The 19379-nt window shown below is 35.0% G+C and overlaps 1 protein-coding gene across 7 annotated transcripts in view; it reads right to left on the bottom strand.

Annotated features, from left to right (window-relative positions):
- Positions 1-396: 396 nt before the first annotated feature.
- IQCB1 (IQ motif containing B1) overlaps positions 397-19379 on the bottom strand; it is a 55421-nt gene continuing 36438 nt past the window's right edge. For all 7 annotated transcript variants that reach the window (XM_082740531.1, XM_082740535.1, XM_082740533.1 and 4 more), the window contains 4 exons: positions 18654-18802; positions 12621-12752; positions 1844-2000; positions 397-983 (listed from right to left, as the gene is read on the bottom strand). In XM_082740531.1, coding sequence (XP_082596657.1) covers positions 754-983; positions 1844-2000; positions 12621-12752; positions 18654-18802 — 668 coding nt within the window. In that variant the 3' untranslated portion in view covers positions 397-753. The remainder of the gene's footprint in view (positions 984-1843; positions 2001-12620; positions 12753-18653; positions 18803-19379) is intronic.

Genomic DNA, 19379 nt, shown 5'->3' with positions numbered 1-19379 from the left:
GACAGAGAGAAATTACAAGTACACTGAGAGGCAGGCAGAGAGAGAGAGAGAGAGAAGGAAGCAGGCTCCCTGCTGAGCAGAGAGCCCGATGCGGGCCTCGATCCCAGGACCCTGAGATCATGACCTGAGCCAAAGGCAGCGGCTTAACCCACTGAGCCACCCAGGCGCCCCAAGAAGGACTTTTTTCTTGTGCTGAATCCTAGGTTTTTAAAAAAATGTAGTTCTTTTATAAATAAGAAGATATACAATGAGTTCAACCACTGTTTGATGGGAAATAGTGAAGTACCCTTCTTTTCCTTCTCTCCCCTTAATAAAGGCCCAGAGAACCCTTCTTATATTAGTAGAACAATATGAATTCCAGTAACAAATATGAAAAGTTGAAGTAACCCTGACAAGTTTTTGAAAATAATTGTTTGAAAATATTTATTTAGAAAACAACTTTAGTAGGAAAACAGCAAAAACAAAACAAATACCCCATTTCATATAAGCAACAGAATGCCACGCTGAGGTTAGTTCCACAATAAAAGCCACACTAATTTGTATGTGTGGCCAGGAATGGTCATGTAGAAAAAGGAAAAGAGAACTGAAATAGTGGTAGAAGACAACTCTTTGCTTACTGCCTGCAAATCTTATTTGGAGAGGATTCTCTGGAAAACCACGAGTTAGGATAGTTCTAGTCTATTAGTATGCCAGAGGCAGAACCAATATAATCTCCTGTGATAAAGGATTTGTGTCATTTCTCTGGGTAGCTCCCTAAGGGGGTTTGGTTCCACCAATGAATAAAGTTCCTAATTCTATACTAAACTCATCCTTTGGGACATCAATCGCATCTCCTGCTTCTTCCCCAAGCTTCTTCCACCAAGGTGCTTGTATATGCTTCAGAGTGGTGAGATGGGCCTGCTTGGCCTTGGCTGCCACAGGCCTGGATCTACTGAGGAAGAGCTCAGGTTCTTTCCCTTCTGCTTCCTTCAGACTTGGTGCCTCTGTAGTGAACAGAAAATAAAAAGGTGAGTAGAAGAGCTCTGTACCATACATGTAGGAAACTATAGAACTGGAACTCTGCTATAGTAGGCAGGGACAGGGTTTCAACTCAGAATCTATTATCATTGCTAGCTATAGATAGCATTTGACTATTCACAAGTTGTAGGTGTGGCTGGCAGCAACTGTGCACCCCCCATAATGTGCTTAAAAGAAAATTTAAAAATATGTAGTTTTTTTTTCAGATAATTTAAAGAACATGAATTTCTAACATATAGCAGAACCCCACTGCATATATGGGAAGCTCAGTTACAGCCACCTATCTACTGAAAAATACAAAATTTGAAATTACCATTATTTAGTACCATTACTAAATAGAGGACTCTGGCCTTCTCGCCTCCATATATACTAAAAGTGTTTCACAGGTGGACTGAAGCACTGTGGCTTCATGGATGAGATCTCTCCCTAAATGCACCTGTGGTTGTGAGGAGCAGATTAACTTTTGCGAAAATTATAAAATGGCACAGTAACTACTGTCATCATCTACTTCTAAAATATGATCAAAAGCTTTTAAGACTACACAACAGAATCTGGCTAATAGGGCTCAACATCTTTACTGTTGTCTGAGTTGATACCTATGAAGGACAGCAAGGCTGGGAGAAGCAGTCAAAAGGTTATGAAATCTGAGGTTATTTGAAAATTTGAAAGGTTATTTGAAAATCTGCGTTCTGGATCTAGAAATTTCTGAAGACAAGAGATCGGCTAATAAACCATTAAATGATATTTTCCTTCTGAAGATTTTGGATGCCACAAAATCTTCCACAGGTTGTTCATTTTAGGAAACAAAAATGGAATGAGCACATACTCATTAACTGTTCAATGTTGGTGCTGATCTGAGCCATCAGAGCCTCCCTGTGCTGCTGGGCTCTCTCTTCTAGGGCCCTGCCCATAAGGTAGTGTTGCAGTTGTTCTTGAGCTTGGGAATGGAGCTCTCTGCTGGTCACATCTGACATCTGAGAGCTCTGGGAACAAAGACAAAAAAATTATCACAGAGCACACAAGCACACATATGTTTTGCCCAACTATTTAGTTGAGATCCAAGAATGCTTAGCTGTCTCTCACCCTATCCATTGAATCCCACAATTGATTTCTACATTGTACTCTTGTGCAAGCATTAAATAGCCTTTTAAAAGCAGATTTACATGAAAATTCAGGGGGTAGTTTCTTCCTGGTATGATCCTACACCTCACCTCCTCACACATTGGAATTCTGGGAGAAGAGTTAAGACTTAGAGATCATAGTGAAAGCTACAAATGGTTCAGTAAAGATACTGGCCTGGAACAGGAGTAACAAGGCCAATCTCTTGTTTCAGAACCCACCTGACAGGCTATGTTACTTTTTATCTCACCCCCACTCCTGAACTTATTTAAACCATAATGTTATGATTGCTTCTGGTTTCAGAGAACAAGGGACAGAATAGCCAAAGGACCATAGTCCTTTGGCCACACAGTTACTTTAATGGGAAATTAATTTAGACAAAAATAAGAAAATTTTAACTCTGAAACTGATAAAGCTTCTGACATCACAGCTTCTCAAATATTCCATGGCTCTGGTCTGGGATGGAGTCCCATTCCAGCTAACATCTTACTTTTCAGCCACAGAATCTTAAACAGCAGCACCTGAGTATGACTAAAGCAGTACTTCTTTTTTAAACAGGAGAATGCATCAAAATCATAAATAATGCATTTAAAAAAGAGAGAGCTCAAAGACCTAAATGTAAAAGATAAAACTATAAAACTCTTAGAAGAAAAGATAAGAGAAAAGCTTCATGACAATAGGTTTGGCCATTTCTTGAATATGACAATGAAGGCACAGATACAACAAAAGGAAAACAGACAAATTGAACTACATTAAAAATTTAAAAAATTCTGTGCAGCAAAGGATACTGTGAAAAAAAAAAAAAGGATACTGTGAACAGAGTAAAAGGATAACACACAATGGGAGAAAATCTTTGCAAATCCCATATCTGAAAAAGATTAATATCCAGAATATATAGATAGCTCCTAAAACTCAGTAATCAAAAAACCCAAACAACCTGATTTAAAAAAAAGGAACTTTAATGGACATTTCTCCGAAGAAGGTAATATACTATATGTAAACTAGGTTGAATGTAAATTAAAAAAGAAGATACTCAAAAGGCTAATAACAGATGCTCAAAATCACTAATCATTAGGGAAATACAAATCCATTCACAATGATACAACACTACACACCCCTTAGGATGTGAAAATAACAAAAGGCAAGGAGGCGGAGAAATTAGAACCCCTGTGTGCTGCTTGTGGGAAAGTAAAGTGGTTCCGTGCTTTGGAAAATAGTATGGAGGCTCCTCAAAAAACCGGAAATAGAATTACTATATGATTTAGCAATTCCACTTCTTGGTATATGGCCCCCAAAATTTGAACAGTGACATGAATAGATATTTGTATATCCATATTCAAGGCAATATTATTCACAACAGCCAAAAGGTGGAAGCAACCCAAGTGTCCATCAGTAGATGAATGGATAAACAAAATGGTGTATATACTTACAATGGAGTTATTATCCAAACTTAAAAAATTCTAACATACGATGTGGATGAACCTTGAGGACATCAGACTAAATGAAATAAGTCAGTCATAAAAGGATAAATAATGTCTGATTTCACTCATATGAGATACTCAGCATAGTCTAATTTATAAATACAGAAAGGAGAACAGCAGTTTCCTAGAGTTGATGGGCGGGAAGAATGGGAAATTAGTGGTTAATGGGTATGAATTTCAGTTTTGCAAAGTGAAAAACGTTTTGAAGATGAATGGTGGTGATGGTTGCACACCAATGTAAATGAATTAAATTCCAGTGAACTACATACTTAAAATGATTAAAATAGTAATTTTTATGTTTTATATATTTTACAATTAAAATAAATAAATTCAAAGAACAGAACATGAGACCACACCAAACTTACTGATTCAGAATTTCTTGATGTACATGTGTGTGGCCTGAGTATGTTATTTTTATAAAAGGGATTAGACTTATAACTCTAACATTTCTAAAGCAATACCATCTTCTCTATAGACCTTAGAAACCAATGATCCATTTGTTGGGGAAAAGGCCCTTCTCCCCACATTTAGGTTAAATAAAAAATTTTAACATATAGCTTTATTGAGGTAAAACTGAAACAGAATAAACTATAATTATCAAAACTGTACAACTTGATAAGCTTTGACCTATGAAAACATTTGTGCAATTGCCACAATCAGGATAATGAACATCTACCACCACCAGAAGTCTCACTGCCCTTTTATAATCCTTCAGTCCTCATTCTCCCATGTCCAAACCACCACTGACTTTCTGTTACTCTATAGATTAGTTTACATTCTTATAGTTCATATAAATTGAATAATGCAAGTATATATTGCCTGGTTTCTTTCATGTAGCATAATTACCTTGAGATTCATCTATGTTGCTGTGTTTATCAGTGATTCATTCCTTTATAATGTGGGTTAGTATTCCATTGCACGGATATACCACAACTTATCTATCTTTTGATGGATGCTTGGGTTATTTCTAGCTTTTGGCTAGCATTCATGTACAAATGCTTAGATGGACATGTATTTCGGATAAATACTTAAGACTGGGATAGCTGAAACACATGACAGATATATGCTTAACTTTTTAAGAAGCTGTCAAACTGTTTCCAAAGGGGTTGCACTATTTTACATTCCCATGAGCAGTATATAAGAGAACTATAGTTTCTCCACACACTTGCCAACCTTTGATATGGCCAACTTTTTAGACATCTTAACAGCTGGAGAAGGTTCTTACTGTGGTTTAAGTTTTTATTTCCTTTATTGACCAATGATGTATCTTTTCACGTACTTGCCACATCTTTCAGTGAAGCATCTGTTCAAATCTTTTACTCATTAAAAAAATTGCTTTGCTTTATTTTCTTATTGCTGAGTTTTGAGAATGTGTTCTATATTCTGGATTCTAGTTCTTTACTAGATACATGCTTGGCAAATATATTTTCCCCAATATTTCTTTAAATTGTAGTACAGTGTCTTTTGAAGTTTAAAATTTTGATGAAATCCAATTTATCAATTTTCATTTATAGATTATGCTATTGTTATATTTAATTTCTGCCCAAAGGCCATAATGTTTCTCTAATGTTTTCTTCTAAAATTTATAGATTATGCTATTGTTGCATTTTATTTCTGCCCAATCAAAGGTCATGATGTTTCTCTAATGTTTTCTTCTAAAAGTTTTATATAATTTTAGATTTGCCATTGAAGTCCATGATCCATTTTAAGTTTTATATATAATGCAATATGGAGATCCAAGTTCATTTTTTTTAACATATGGATATCCAGTTTCTCCACACATTAACTGTGTACCTCTGTCAATAATCAGTTGGCCATGTATGTGGGTTTACATTTGGATTGGATTTTGTGGCCGTGATTGTATAGTGGTCAGTACTCTGCGTTGTGGATTGGATTTTGTTTCATTGATATATTTTTTTAAATCTTCACATCAGCATCACTGTTTTGCCTACTATAGCTGTTTAGCTAATGAAATCAGGTAGCGGTAGCCTTCAATTTTGTTCTTTTTTGTAATTATTTTGCCTTTTCTAGGTCCTTTGCATTTCCATACAAATTTTATACTGTGTCAATTTCTACTAAAACAAAACAAAACAAAACAGAACAAAAAACAAACTGCTGGGTATTTACCCCAAAGATATAAATGTAGTAATCCAAAGGGGCACCTGCAACCCAATGTTTATAGCGGCAATGTCCACAATAGCCAAACTATGGAAAGAACCCATATGTCCCTCAACAGATGAATGGATAAAGAAGATGTGGTGTACATATATACAACTGATTATTATGCAGCCATCAAAAAATGAAACCTTGCCATTTGCAATGACATGGATGGAACAGAGGGTATTATGCTAAGCAAAATAAATCAATCAGAGAAAGACAATTATCATGTGATCTCACTGATATGTGGAATTTGAGAAACAAGGCAGAGGATCATAGGGGAAATGAGAAAAAGATGAAATAAGACAAAACCAGAAAGGAAGACAAAGCATAAGAGACTCTTAATCTCAGGAAATGAACTGAGGGTTGCTGGAGTGGAGGAGGGGGGAAAGGGTGGGGTGGCTGGGTGATAGACACTGGGGAGGGTAATAGTGAGTGCTCTGTGTTGTGTAAGAGTGATAAACCACAGACCTGTACCCCTGAAATATGTAATACATTATATGTTAATAATAATAAAAAAAGACAGGGAAAAAAAAAAAACCTGCTGGGATTTTGATTGTACTGGATGATATCCTGTCTTGTTCCCGATTTTAGGAAAGAAGCATCCAGTCTTTCATCATTGTCAGCTGTAGATATTTTTTTGACATGGAGGAAGTTTCCTTCTATTCCTACTTTGCTGAGATTTGCATGTATTTACATGATATTGTTTTTCTTAGTCTGTTAATATGGTGAATTACATTAATTGATTTTCAAAGGTTAAAATAGTTCTGTATCCCTGAGATAAACCCATGATGTATTAACTTTTTAATATATTACTAATTCAACCTACTGTAATTTTGTTTAAAATTCTTTCATCTATGCATGAAAAATATTATTCTGAAATTCTTTGCTTGTCATGTTTCTGGTTATGGTGTCAGAGTAAGGCTGGTCTTATGAAATGAGCTGAGAAGTATTTCCTCTCTTTCAATTTGATAGATTTTATATAAAATTGGCATTATTTCCTCCTTAAATTCACCATAGAAGCAATCTAGTCCTGGAGTTTTTCCTGAGGAGAGGTTTTTAACAATTTGTTACCTTTGTAGATACAGGGCTATTCATTTTATCTCTTTTTTCTTGGGTAAGCTTAGGTAATTCTATCTTTAAAGGAATTTATTTCATGAAATGTATCAATTTTATTGGCATATAAAGTTATTATAATATTCCCTTATTTATCCTTGAACATCTGTAGTGTCTACAAGGAAGTCACCATTCTTATCCCTGACAGTGATAGTTTGTATCTCTTCTTTCTCCTGATTAGTCTGGCTACAGGTTTATCAATTTTATTGATCCTCTTAAATAGCTAAGTTTTACTAATTTTTTTCTATTGTCTTTATTTCCTATTTTGTTAATTTTACTCTAATCTTTATTATTTCCTTTCTTCTATTTACTTTGGGTTTAACTTGTTCTTTTACTAATTACTTATCACCTGAGGTCTTTGATTTGAGCCTTCTTTTAATATAGATGTTCAGCAACATAAATTTCCCTCCAAATACTGCTTTAGGGAAATCCACAAGTTCTGAAATGTGCTTCTATTCAGTTTGAAATACTTTTTAATTTCTCCTTTTATTTCTTCTTTGATCCTTTAGTTATTTAGAAGTATGCTGTTTAGTTTCCAAATATTTGGGGACGATATATCTAGAGATCTTTCTGTAATTAATCTCAAACTTAATTTCATTACGGTCAGAGAACTTATTTGTACGATATCAGTCTTTTTTTAGTTTATTGACTTGTTTTATAGCACTGAACATGGTCTACCTTGATAAATATTCTGTGTGCACATGAGAAAAATGCTTATTTTGTTGTCATTCCATGGAGAGTTCTAAAAATGTCAGTCTGGTCAAGATGTTTAATAGTGTCGTGCAAGTCTATTACATTCTTGTTGCTTTTCTGCCTACTTATTGCATAAGCTGTTGAGAGATGGGTATTGGAATCTCCAACTATAACTGTGTTTTCTCTTTTATCATAATTCTATCAATTGTTGCTTCATGTATTTCATTGTGACAAAATATATATACAATTTGTCATGTTAACCATTCTTAAGTGTATGGTTCAGTGACATTAAATACATTCACATTGTGTGCAACCATTACAATGATCATCTCCAAAAATTTTTCATCTTTCCAAACTGAAGCTCCATACCATTTAAACACTAACTCCCCATTCTCCCACCCCAAGCTCCTGAAAACCACCATTCTGTTTTCAGTTTCTATTCTAGGTACCTCATCTAAGTAGAATCATACAATATTTGTTCTTTTGTGTCTGGTTTATTTCCCTTAGCATAATGCCTTCGAGGTTCATCCATGTTGTCTTCATGTATTTTAAAGTTCTGTTATTAGGTGCATAAACATTTACGATTATGTCCTTTTGATTGAACTCTTTATCGTTTATCAGAAATTGTTTTCTCTACTTCTGGTAACAGTCTGCTAATAGTGGTCTGACATCTACTTTGATATTAAAATAGTCATTCCAGAATTCTTTTCACTTATGTTTGTACATTTTGTTCTACTCTTTATATTTCTTCATATTTAAAGTGTGCTTCTTGTAGTCAACACATAATCAAGTCTTAACTTTTTTATTTAATCTGACAATCTCTGCTTTTTAATTGGGGGTATTCAGACCACTTACATTTATTATAATTATTGATAATGGTCCTATCAATGGTCATATTTGTTTTTCATTTTCCCCATCACTTTCCTTAGATTTCCTCTTTTCTGCCTTCTCTTTGATTAATCAATTATATTTTATTATTCAATTTCATCTCATTTATAGTTTTATTACCTGTAACTTTTTTGTTTTTTAATTATATTGGTAGCTTTAGGATTCATAGTACACATTTTTAACTTATCAATCTATTTTCAAGTAGTATCATCTCACTTCATATATAGAAAAAAATGTTTCTATAGTACACATCTAATTTCTCTCCCTCTGGCTTTTATACTATTGTAGCTAAATATGTTACAAACACCATTAAACATTGCTACTATTTTTGTTTCCAACAACAACCAAACTAAAACCAACTATTTTTGAAAATGAAGTTTGTATTTTTATATGTTACAAACACCATTAAAAATTGCTATTATTTTTGTTTCCAACAAGGACCAAACCAAAATCAACTATTTTTGAAAATGAAGTTTAGGGGCGCCTGGGTGGCTCAGTGGGTTAAAGCCTCTGCCTTTGGCTCAGGTCATGATCCTGGAATCCTGGGATCGAGCCCCACATCGGGCTCTCTGCTCAGTGGGAAGCCTGCTTCCCTTCCTCTCTCTCTGCCTGCCTCTCTGCCTACTTACGATCTCTGTCAAATAAATAATAAATAAAATCTTTATAAAAAAAAGAAAATGAAGTTTAACTGAAATACAGCCACACGTATTTGTTTACACATTCTCTAACTCTTTAAGCTACAGCTACAGAGATGAGTGATTGCAATAAAGGTTGTAACATCTACAAAACTGGAAATATTTACTCTCTATATGCATTACAGAACACTTGATGATATTTTGGTTTAAAGAATCAGTTATATTTTATAAAGATTTAAATGATGAGGAAAAAGCCATATATTTACCCATGTTGTTACCATATCTAGTGTTCTTAATTTGGGACATCCTGTGGCATCATTTTCCTAGTATCATTTTTGAGAAAAATCTTAAATCCTTTAATAAGTTAAAGGATATAATATTTTTGATAGTTTGAATATGCTGGTGACATAGTAGTTCATCATTTGTTTGTCCAAAAAAGTTATTTTGTCTTTGTTGTAAAATAATTTTTCAAGGTAATGCACTCTGCATTGATAGATTTTTTCCTTTCAAAATTTTAAAGATGTCTTCATACTTGCACTGTTCCTCCTAAGAAATTTATCATTTCTATCTCTGTCTTTACATAATGTTTTTGTTTTTTCTATTTTTAATATTTTTACTTTATTACTGATTTGAGGACTCTGATTATCATATGCCTTGGCATACGGTTTTTTTCATGTGCCTATGCCTTCATTGGACTTGGGGGTAAATTTATAGTTTGGAAAGTTTGGGGGCATTATTTCTTCTCCCCATCTTCTTCAGAAACTCCAATTATTCATTTATTTGGCCACTTGAAGTCTCATAGATCACAAATGTTCTTTTCAATTAAAATTTTTTTTTCTCTTTGTGTCTCATTTTATATAATATATACTACTATACCTTTGACTGTATTAATATTTTATTCATCAATATCTAATATGCTACTAATGATCTAGTGCATTTTTTGTATCAAACACTGAAATTTTAATTTCTGGAAGTTTGATTTGGGTATTTGATTTGATTTGATATTCTGATTTGGGTATTTTTGTAATCTTCCACATCCCTACTTAAAACTTGAATATAAGAACAATGTCCTTCTCTGTAATTCTAACATTTGTGTAGTCTCCAGATTGGTTTAAGTAGCTTCCCTCATCATGGATCATGTCTTCCTGCCTCTATATATGCCTGTTAGTCTTTAATTGGCTGCAAGACACAGTAACTTTTACCTTGCTGAGTCTTTTTCTGGGATGTGGTTAAATTACATAATTTAAAAAATCTTTTTGGCTCTTACATTTATGATTTGTTTAAGCAGAATGCATCAGTCCACACTACTGACTTTCTACTACTAAGGCAAGATCTTCCTAGGTACTCTTCTGATGCCCTGTGAATTAAGTTTTTCCAGTCTGTGTGATGGGAGCATATGCTATTCTTGGACCTGTGTTGAATACCAGGCATTGTTCCCTCTTATCTTTGAAAATGACTGTTCCCTTGGTTTTAGATAGTTTTCTTATACACATGTGCTAATCAGACTCCTGAAATATATTCAAGGGGAATATTCTGCAGATATCTGGGGTGCTCTTTGTAGATCTTTTCACTCTGTACTCTGTCCTATGAAATCTAGTGCCCTGTTCTCAGATTCTCAGTTCTATATCCTTAGCACAGGGATCCCAAAGGTCTCCTCCCCTTCCCTCCTTCTTGTGCTGTGACCTAGAAACTCTCTCAGGGCAATAAGTGAGGGCCATTATAGGGAACACTTTGTTCCCTCTCAAGAATTACTAACCTTCTTTGTTTGATGTCCATGGTCTTAAAAGTTGTTGTTTCATATATTTCATCTTTTTTGTTTTCCAGTTGTTTCAGGCAGAAATCCTAAATCCAGCCCCCTTTACTCCATCTTTCCTCTCAGGAATTACTAACTTTCATTGTCTGATTTCCATGGTCTTAAAAACCATAGTTTCATGTATTTTATCTTTTTTTCCCCCAGTTGTTTCAGGCAGGAAGTAAAATTCAGTGTCTGTTAACTCCATCTTGGCTAGAAGTAGAAATCAGAACTTTTTTCTAGTCTATCTCTATGTGGTAACCACAGAGGGTCGGACTTAAAAGGGCAAGCTTGTCATCTTATTCTTCACAGGCTTACATTAGTTTATGGGTTCTTAAATTCAGATTAGCACAAGGGAAACATAGGAGGCCTTATTCAGGCCTCTTCAATTGGACCTTGTTCAATTCTGCTCTGTGTTCCATTGCTTATCTATCAGACACATGTTCAGCTATATATAAGGTTTTTTTCGGGGTTTTGGGGGGGTTGTTTGTTTGCATAAATCTCTCTAGTTTTGGGAGCGCTGCAAGAATGAAACAGTGATTTATAGGACTACCTAACATTACTCTTAAACTCCAACATTAGTCACCCAGAACCTTCAGATTTTGGAGACAGAGTCAGAGAGAAAGTGTATATGTGGGGAGGCAGGGCCAGGGAGGAGGCAGAGAGAGAACCCAGAGACAAATAGTAGAAGTACAAGAAAATGGATGTGAAAAATACCAAATGGCACTTTTATGAGTGGTTAGTTCAAATGAGGGCAGTAAGAATTCTAAATGGCTGAAATGTATAAACTCCCAACTTTACCCATAAAATTATTGAGGTGTGGAAGTGTGGAAAAAGCATCAAAAGAAAAGTGGAGATAACTGGAAGAAATACAGGTTATTAAAATTAATGACAGGTTACGCTAAAAGCAGAAAGGAAAATGATCTTCAAAGACATTTAGGAGCATAAGATAAAAAACTCAGAAGGGAGGAGTGCCTGAGTGGTACAGTTGGTTATGCATCTGACTCTTGATTTTGGCTCAGGTCATGATCTCAGGGTTGTGAGATCAAGCCCATGTAGGGCTCTGCACTCAGCAAGGAATCTGCTTCTCTCCCTCCCCCTCTGCCCACACCCCAATACCCTGCGTGCACTCTATTACACAGGTGAATAAATCTTAAAAAAAAAAAAAAAAAAAAAAGGACTCAGAAGGGAGAAGCAAATAATACCTGATCTGTAAGTACTGTGATCATAGAAAGTAAAAGACGACATTTCTATTGGGAGAAAGGTGTTAGCAGTTTTACAGTGATAAAATCATAAGAAGCAAATAGTCAAATGTTTTATAATATTAGCTATTGGGGTTTCACTAATGGTTTCATTAATAGCAGATGTCAATTCCCACATATACATTTCATGTGTTTGGGTATACACATTAACAATGAATATATACTGATTGGAAGCTATGTATACTTGTTATGGAAGCTTCAAAACAGTCAGTAGTTTTACATACTATTGGAAAAAAGCAATGACCATGTCTTGCTGATACACTGTAGGAAATAACCAATTTGAAGCATTCTCCTTCCCTATTGACTATACTATGGCCCATAAAATTATAAAAGATTCCAAATCTCTTAACTCTATGGTAAATCCACTGTATTACTTTATATCAACAGAAACACACAAACACATGAATATCGTGCACTAGAAAAATATAATACTGATATCATGGCACAGAAGCCTACATACCGGATGTCTTCTGAGATAGTCATCCACTTTTTGCTTCAGTTCAACTCTGCGTGCATCAGTGAGATCTTGAAGTCCTTGCCAGGGAGCAAATAGCTTCTTTTTCTTACGACACTTCTCTAGGAATTTAAGAGTCTGGGGCAAAAGGTTTTGTGATTTTTCATTCCTGGCTAACAGAACTATTTTCTTCTACAACATAGCAACAACATTATAACAGTTGTTAACTCTGAGTGTGCATAGGGAGAAGGATGGGACTGCGACAGGAGTGAAGGAGGACAATGACTTTTTGATGATATTCTTTTGTAGTGTTTTAATATTTTACTAGGATATATTCATGTATTGTTTGTATGGAAAGCAAAAAAAGAGGGAAAAAATAGGAAGTGAGTTCTCTCAATTCTAATTCCTTATAAACTGTATGATTTGGGGCATAGTATAGTAAGCAATAAAGAGAAAAAAACTGGAAATAAGTTCTTGTCTCAATATTCGTCTCTTATAAACTGTGTATGATTTTGATTGAGTCACTTATCTCCACGGGATGGATTCCTATGTCTAGAGAAAACACAAACTGCAATTCTACTTAGATTAGAAAAGTGTGAGGATCCAAGGGACAGTATGTTAAGAAAAAACTTAGTAAATGAGAAGATATTATAAAATTGTAAAGTATGGGCAACTGATGAATGTAGTTTCTGATAGTTCTTCCTCATGTCTTTCAGAAAGAACTCCTAATAAAAGAAGTCTTGAAACAGGCAAGATTTGGAGAAAATTTGAAATTATTCTGCCAATTGTTTTTTACTCTTCTCCCTTCCTTATAATTTTTATTTTCATCAAAGTCATATTTCACATCACTTTAAGGAAGAGGTTGGAAAATTATGGTACACAACCAAATTCAACCTGCTGCCTATTTTTATATGGCTTGAGTGTTAAGAATGATTTTGTACTTTTATATGGTTAAAAAGTTCAAAAAGGAATATACTGTGATATGTGAAAATTATATGAAATTCAAAATTCAGTGTCTACAAATAACATATTAATGTTTCACACTTGTGTATTGCCTAGTTTCCTTTGTGCTACAACCACAAAGCTGAAGAGTTTCAATAGACTACATGGCTCACAAAGTGTAAAATATTTTACTATACAGCGCTTTCCAGAAAAAATTCATTGATGTAATTCTATTGTTTAAAGTGTCAGTTTTTTGGGGCCCCTGGGTGGCTCAGTCGGTTGAGCGGCTGCCTTCGACTCAGGTCATGATTCCAAGGTCCTGGGATTGAGTCCCACATCAGGCTCCCTGTTCAGCGGGAAGCCTGCTTCTCCCTCTCCCACTCCCCCTGCTGTCTCTCTCGCTGTCTCTCTCTCTCTGTCAAATAAATATGTAAAATCTTAAAAAAAATTTTTTTAAATAAAATGTCAGTTTTTTAAGTATTACCAAAAAAACCCCAGAGTTCTCTGACCCCTCCCTCAAAGACAAATACTTTAACTCTTTCAGGTTTTTCTTTTGATGTTTCTGTCCATCTACTTTTCTGTCATTTTTCAGGTATATGTATTATCTATTGACTTTCTTATATGAAGAAAGTTAGACAAGACTCTTTCACTATATGCCCTCCCACATACTTTCAGTATCCCCAAACATCCAATATTATTACAAATTTAGTTAAATCAATGTTCAGTGTTTCATAATTATGACTATATACAAGCCATTCAATTTTGATTTACAGGATATAGCATATGATTTACATTTCCTTTCTTGCACATTTTTTATTTTCTCTAAGACTGTTGTTTTCCTGTGCTTACTTTTCTATGCACTTATCACTTCTGTATCTAAACTATCCTAATGCTTAATACATTAAAATACATCAGGCATTCTATCAAATTTTTCTTAGACATACATCTTCTGGAGCATTCTGGCCTGCTCAAATCTGGACTGACTCTTCTTCTTCTTCTTCTTTTTTTTTTAAATATTTTATTTATTTATTTATTTTTTAAAATATTTTATTTATCCCAGGACCCTGGGATCATGACCTGAGCCGAAGGCAGAGTCTTTAACCCACTGAGCCACCCAGGTGTCCCTGGACTGACTCTTCTTTATGCCTGATGCATAGGTATCATCCTGAGATCCCTATTCACCAGCATTTAGGTGACTACTTTTCATCTTTCCTTTGCATTTTCCTATATTCCACACTGTCCTTTTTTCTTAGGTTACTTTTTCTTTTTAAAGACTTTGTGATGCATGAAAATGTCTTTAGTCTACCCTTACCTTAAACCAATGGTGTGGCTGCATGTAGAATTCTAGTTGGAAATCATTTTCCCTCAAATATGTAACAGCCTTACCCCAATACATTTTAGATTCCAGTATTGCTACTGAGAAGTATATGTGTCACCAGTGTATTTCATAGTAATGTAAAATAAAATGTGGGTGTGTTTCTATCCTTACATTCAACATTTAGCCAGTCCTTTTAACCTAAAACTCATAACATTCAGTTCTGGGAAATCCTGGATTATTTGATTTCCTCTCAGGTTTTTTTCTGTCCCTGTCTCAAATGTTTGAATGTCCCTTGTCTCAAATAACTGGACTGGTTATCTTTTCTTTTTGCCCTGCTCTCTGGATTTCCCAAACTTTTCCCCCCTCATTCTTTTATTACGTCTTTCATTTTTTTCTTCTGCCAATGCTTATTCTATTTGTTCCCTTTTATATAGCATCTTGATTTTGTTTCATGCATTATCCTCTCTTAGGATAATAGATTTTATTATCCACCTTCCCTCAAGGAAATAATAGATTTTATAAAAAGTTTTCTCATCCCTGCCATGTTTCTATTTCCACCAAGTAGTTTTATTCTGTTTCTTCTGGGCTCAGCTTTTCTCAGATATCCAATGATACTTTGAGCTAATATTTAAAAGCTCTAAGGTATTTAGAAATCCTGGGCAGGTAGGTAAGGTTTTTCTACAATACTTCAACACAGAACTATTGAACTGAATTGTTTCTTTGAAGTACCCCATTGTGAGTGTACTTGTAACATTCTTCTCAGATTTCTCAAAGAAAATACTCTCAACCTACAGTTTGCAGGAGATAAGCCTAGCTGACAGCACACTGGGACCTATGGGGCCAGGGGGGGCGGAATAACAGGGCTGGAGGTCTTCTCACTCAGTTTATAAAATTTCCCTAATACCCCTATTTTAGTATGTTACTAAAGACTTCAACTGTGCTTGCATCTTCCTGTTGAGAGACCCTCTCCTTTCCTTGCATTCTTCCCTTTACTTGATTCTTCTTCCTTGCTTCTCTTTCTCTCTCCTCTACCTCCTGTTTTTAGCACCACCTTTGGCTTATCATGCTATGCTAGGAACTTCAGAATTAAAGTACCAGAACAGAGGAATCTTTGTCGCTGTATCAAAAAAGCCCACCTGGGCCTTTTCTTCATTCTTTGTCATTTCAGAAGTCTCTAAAATTATATTCCTCTCCCCGTTTTTTATTTTCTTAACTGTTAATGGTTTGTTTTACTAAGTGTTTTTGTGGTCTATGATGGATATGTATAATAATGCAATAATACTTTTCTGCTATAATCAAGTAGCAAGAATTGCCATCATTCTGGCCCTAGAGACCGGACACCAGCAACAATCACCTTCCCTCTGACCTTAAGAGATGAGAAAGCAAGAGAAGAAAATCCTGAAGCATTAAAAGGGAAAATGCAGCCAATTCTTCAAATCTAATTTCAACACTATGCTACTAAAGAGAACTCCAAGTTGTCTATGCTAAGGATGTATAATTTGAAATTAGCAAGTTTACACAGGTTTTTTTTTTTTCAATTTCTAGCTACAAGAGAAAAAAAAGCCTCGGCTTTTGCACAAAATAAGGGAGGGAGAAAGGTAAACAACAGTTTTCGTCTTTGTTCCAGTTCCAGTTTCCTGCCAATAATAATAAAAACCAGTTCCTTCTAAGGGGCAAGTTCAATGAAATGATATTCCTACTACTTTCAGTGAAACTAATGAATTATTCCTTTTTCTTTCTCACCAAGATCAACTGCAGTGCAAAAAAGAAATATAATGGAAGTTATATGTGTAATTTTAAATTTCCTAGTAGCCATATAAAAAAGGCAAAAACAGGTGAAATTAATATTTTTGCATATACTGGGTTAGGTAAATATATTAAAACACAATATATGTAAATACATGTAAATCATTCACCATGTATTCAATGTAAAAATTAATAATAAAGTATTCCATACTCCCATATTAAGTCTTCAAAATGTGGTGGGCATTTCACACTTACAGCACATTTCAATTTTGACTAGTTTTGTCAAGTATTCAAGTAGTCACATACAGTTAGTGGGTACTGTATTGGACACAGTCTGTATGCAGGTCTATAGTATGTCTTAGAAAAGGATGCTTCAAATGTAGCAAAATGTGTCATTTACTGACCACTGATTGCCTCATTCCAATATTTTCTACTATTTTCATTTTTCTTCCCTCTCTATACTTCATCAATTTTTCTTTCTCTTTTCCCTCTTTGAAAGGAATCTTCTTCTTACCTTTCTATTTTTGGCTAGCTTTGCTTTGACTTCACCATTATTTTTAGCAGTGAGTTGCAAAGACTAAAAACATGACCTTGACCCATCCCTTTTGGTACTTAAAATGGAGACCCATTTTCCTTTCGGGTAGGAGAGAGATGAGACAGATGTGACTAATCTTTTTCCTCTTATGCCAAAGAAAAGTGTGAAAGCCAAAAAAAAACTTTGCCTTCATGGCCTTAAAATATCCTCCTACAATGACCTCTGTGCTTGTTTAAGGAATGGTGGACAAACTGGGGTATCTCACTTGAGAGTAGAGGACCTTTTCATAAAATTTTGAGCATATCTAAATAGGCAAGATAGTAATTCCAATCTAAGAAACGTAGCCATGAACTCTGAATAACAACTTGAAGGTTTTGAAGGGGCGGGGGAGGTGGGAGGTTGGGGGAACCAGGTGGTGGGTATTAGGGAGGGCACGGATTGCATGGAGCACTGGGTGTGGTACAAAAACAATGAATACTGTTACACTGAAAAGAAATAAAAAATTTAAAAACAACAACAACAACAACAACAACAAAACAAACGTAGCCATGAGATAAAGGCATTAGAAAGGACCCAAGGGTTCCTCTAAAAGAAGTATGTCCAACACTGGTATCCATGGGTTAATCCTTAGATGGCCCTGTTTAACTGAAGGTAAAATGCAGGTATAGCTGTGGCTTGATGATGGTACAGGACTGTATGTTGCACATATAGACTGACATTACCAGAAAAAGCATAAGGAAGAAGAATGAAGCAGACAAATCTCTTCCTATTCCTGTAGTATTTACTCTATCCTATATTTTGAATGGCTTTTAATAATCTTCGTAAAATGTTAATCACAGAATTAACAAAGAGACTATTCAAAATCTATCATTGTGAAAAACTGAAATTAATTCAAAGTTCAACAATAAATGACTTAAAATGCTATAGGACCTGAAATCCTAATATGAAAGTTAATAGGAATAAGGGAATAGCAGATGGTCATTAAATGAAATTAGTAGCCTTGTGTGCTAAGCTTTTACAAGGCAATAAATATTACTAAATCCCAGAAAAATTATTAAGAACACCACTCTATAATTCAAGAATTATAGTGATCCAGGTACGGGCTTTGCAATTTACAAAGTACTTTTCCATAAATTGGGTCATGACATTTACATAACAGAGTAAAAAGGTAGGGTAAACATCCAATCATACAACAAGCACACGATGAGAGCTGACAGCATTAGGTTAGACTAGTTCCTTATCCCTGAGGCAGTCACAGCCCAAGAAAGAAAGAAAAAAAAATTAACAAATAACACTGTACTATGATAAATGATGTACAGGACTGAGTATCTAAATCAGTTAGTCCGGTGGTAAGGAGGTTCTTTTACAGAGAAAGAAACTAAGACTCAGAAAACCTAAGTGATTAGACCACAACTTTACAGCAGGTATATACAAAGTCAGGTTTGAATCCATATTTTTGCCTTCTAATCCAGTAATCTTTTTACTACATTAGACTCACTGCTCTCTGAAGTATGACAGCTGCTTTATACTCCGTGAGAGATGGCCTCTGTTGGCGAAAATTTTTCCTTTCCCTGTACCCTCTCCAGTGTTTCTGGATAATCAATGCTGATTTCTCTTCTATTTCCCGATTATATTTTTCCACCTGACCTAAAGAGATGACAGACACTATTACAACATACTCAACTGCTATGCTTTTTCAAGTTCTGGAAGCAGGATAATGATAATAACAATAATCTTTTGATCTTTTTATTTGTTTCTTTAAATACTGTTCATTAATTTCCCCAAGTTTATTATTTTACAATGGTTCTAAGATAGCAGAAACAAAAAGCTCCAAAAGCTTTCCCAGATTATGCACGTTCTTTGGAGAAAAGATTCATATAATTTTTGTGGCAAAGGAATGAGAAAGGGTTAAAAATCCAATAGCAAGAATATTCAGAAAAAAGAATCATAAGCACATGGTTAGGAATTCAATCCATACCACCAGAGGGAAAGATAAGATACATGTATGTTAACTACTGTGTACTTCCAAATTTCTCTTATGTCTACAGATGACTACAGGTGACTTTCTTTTTACTTTCTGGGAGGTACTGAATGTGAGAGAGAAAATTCTAGGATGTCTCACAGATGGGAAACTGAGTATATTGCTAGTGCTACTACCTGAGATGGGAAATTCAGGGAGAGGAAATGGGGGGTGGGTGGGTAATGCCTAGTTTGGGGGATGCCT

Source organism: Mustela nivalis (genome assembly GCF_964662115.1).
Source record: "Mustela nivalis genome assembly, chromosome: 1".
In the NCBI taxonomy this organism is placed as follows: Eukaryota; Metazoa; Chordata; class Mammalia; order Carnivora; family Mustelidae; genus Mustela; species Mustela nivalis.
The sequence above is the reverse complement of the archived record's forward strand: the minus strand, read 5'-3'. Positions and strand labels throughout refer to the sequence as shown.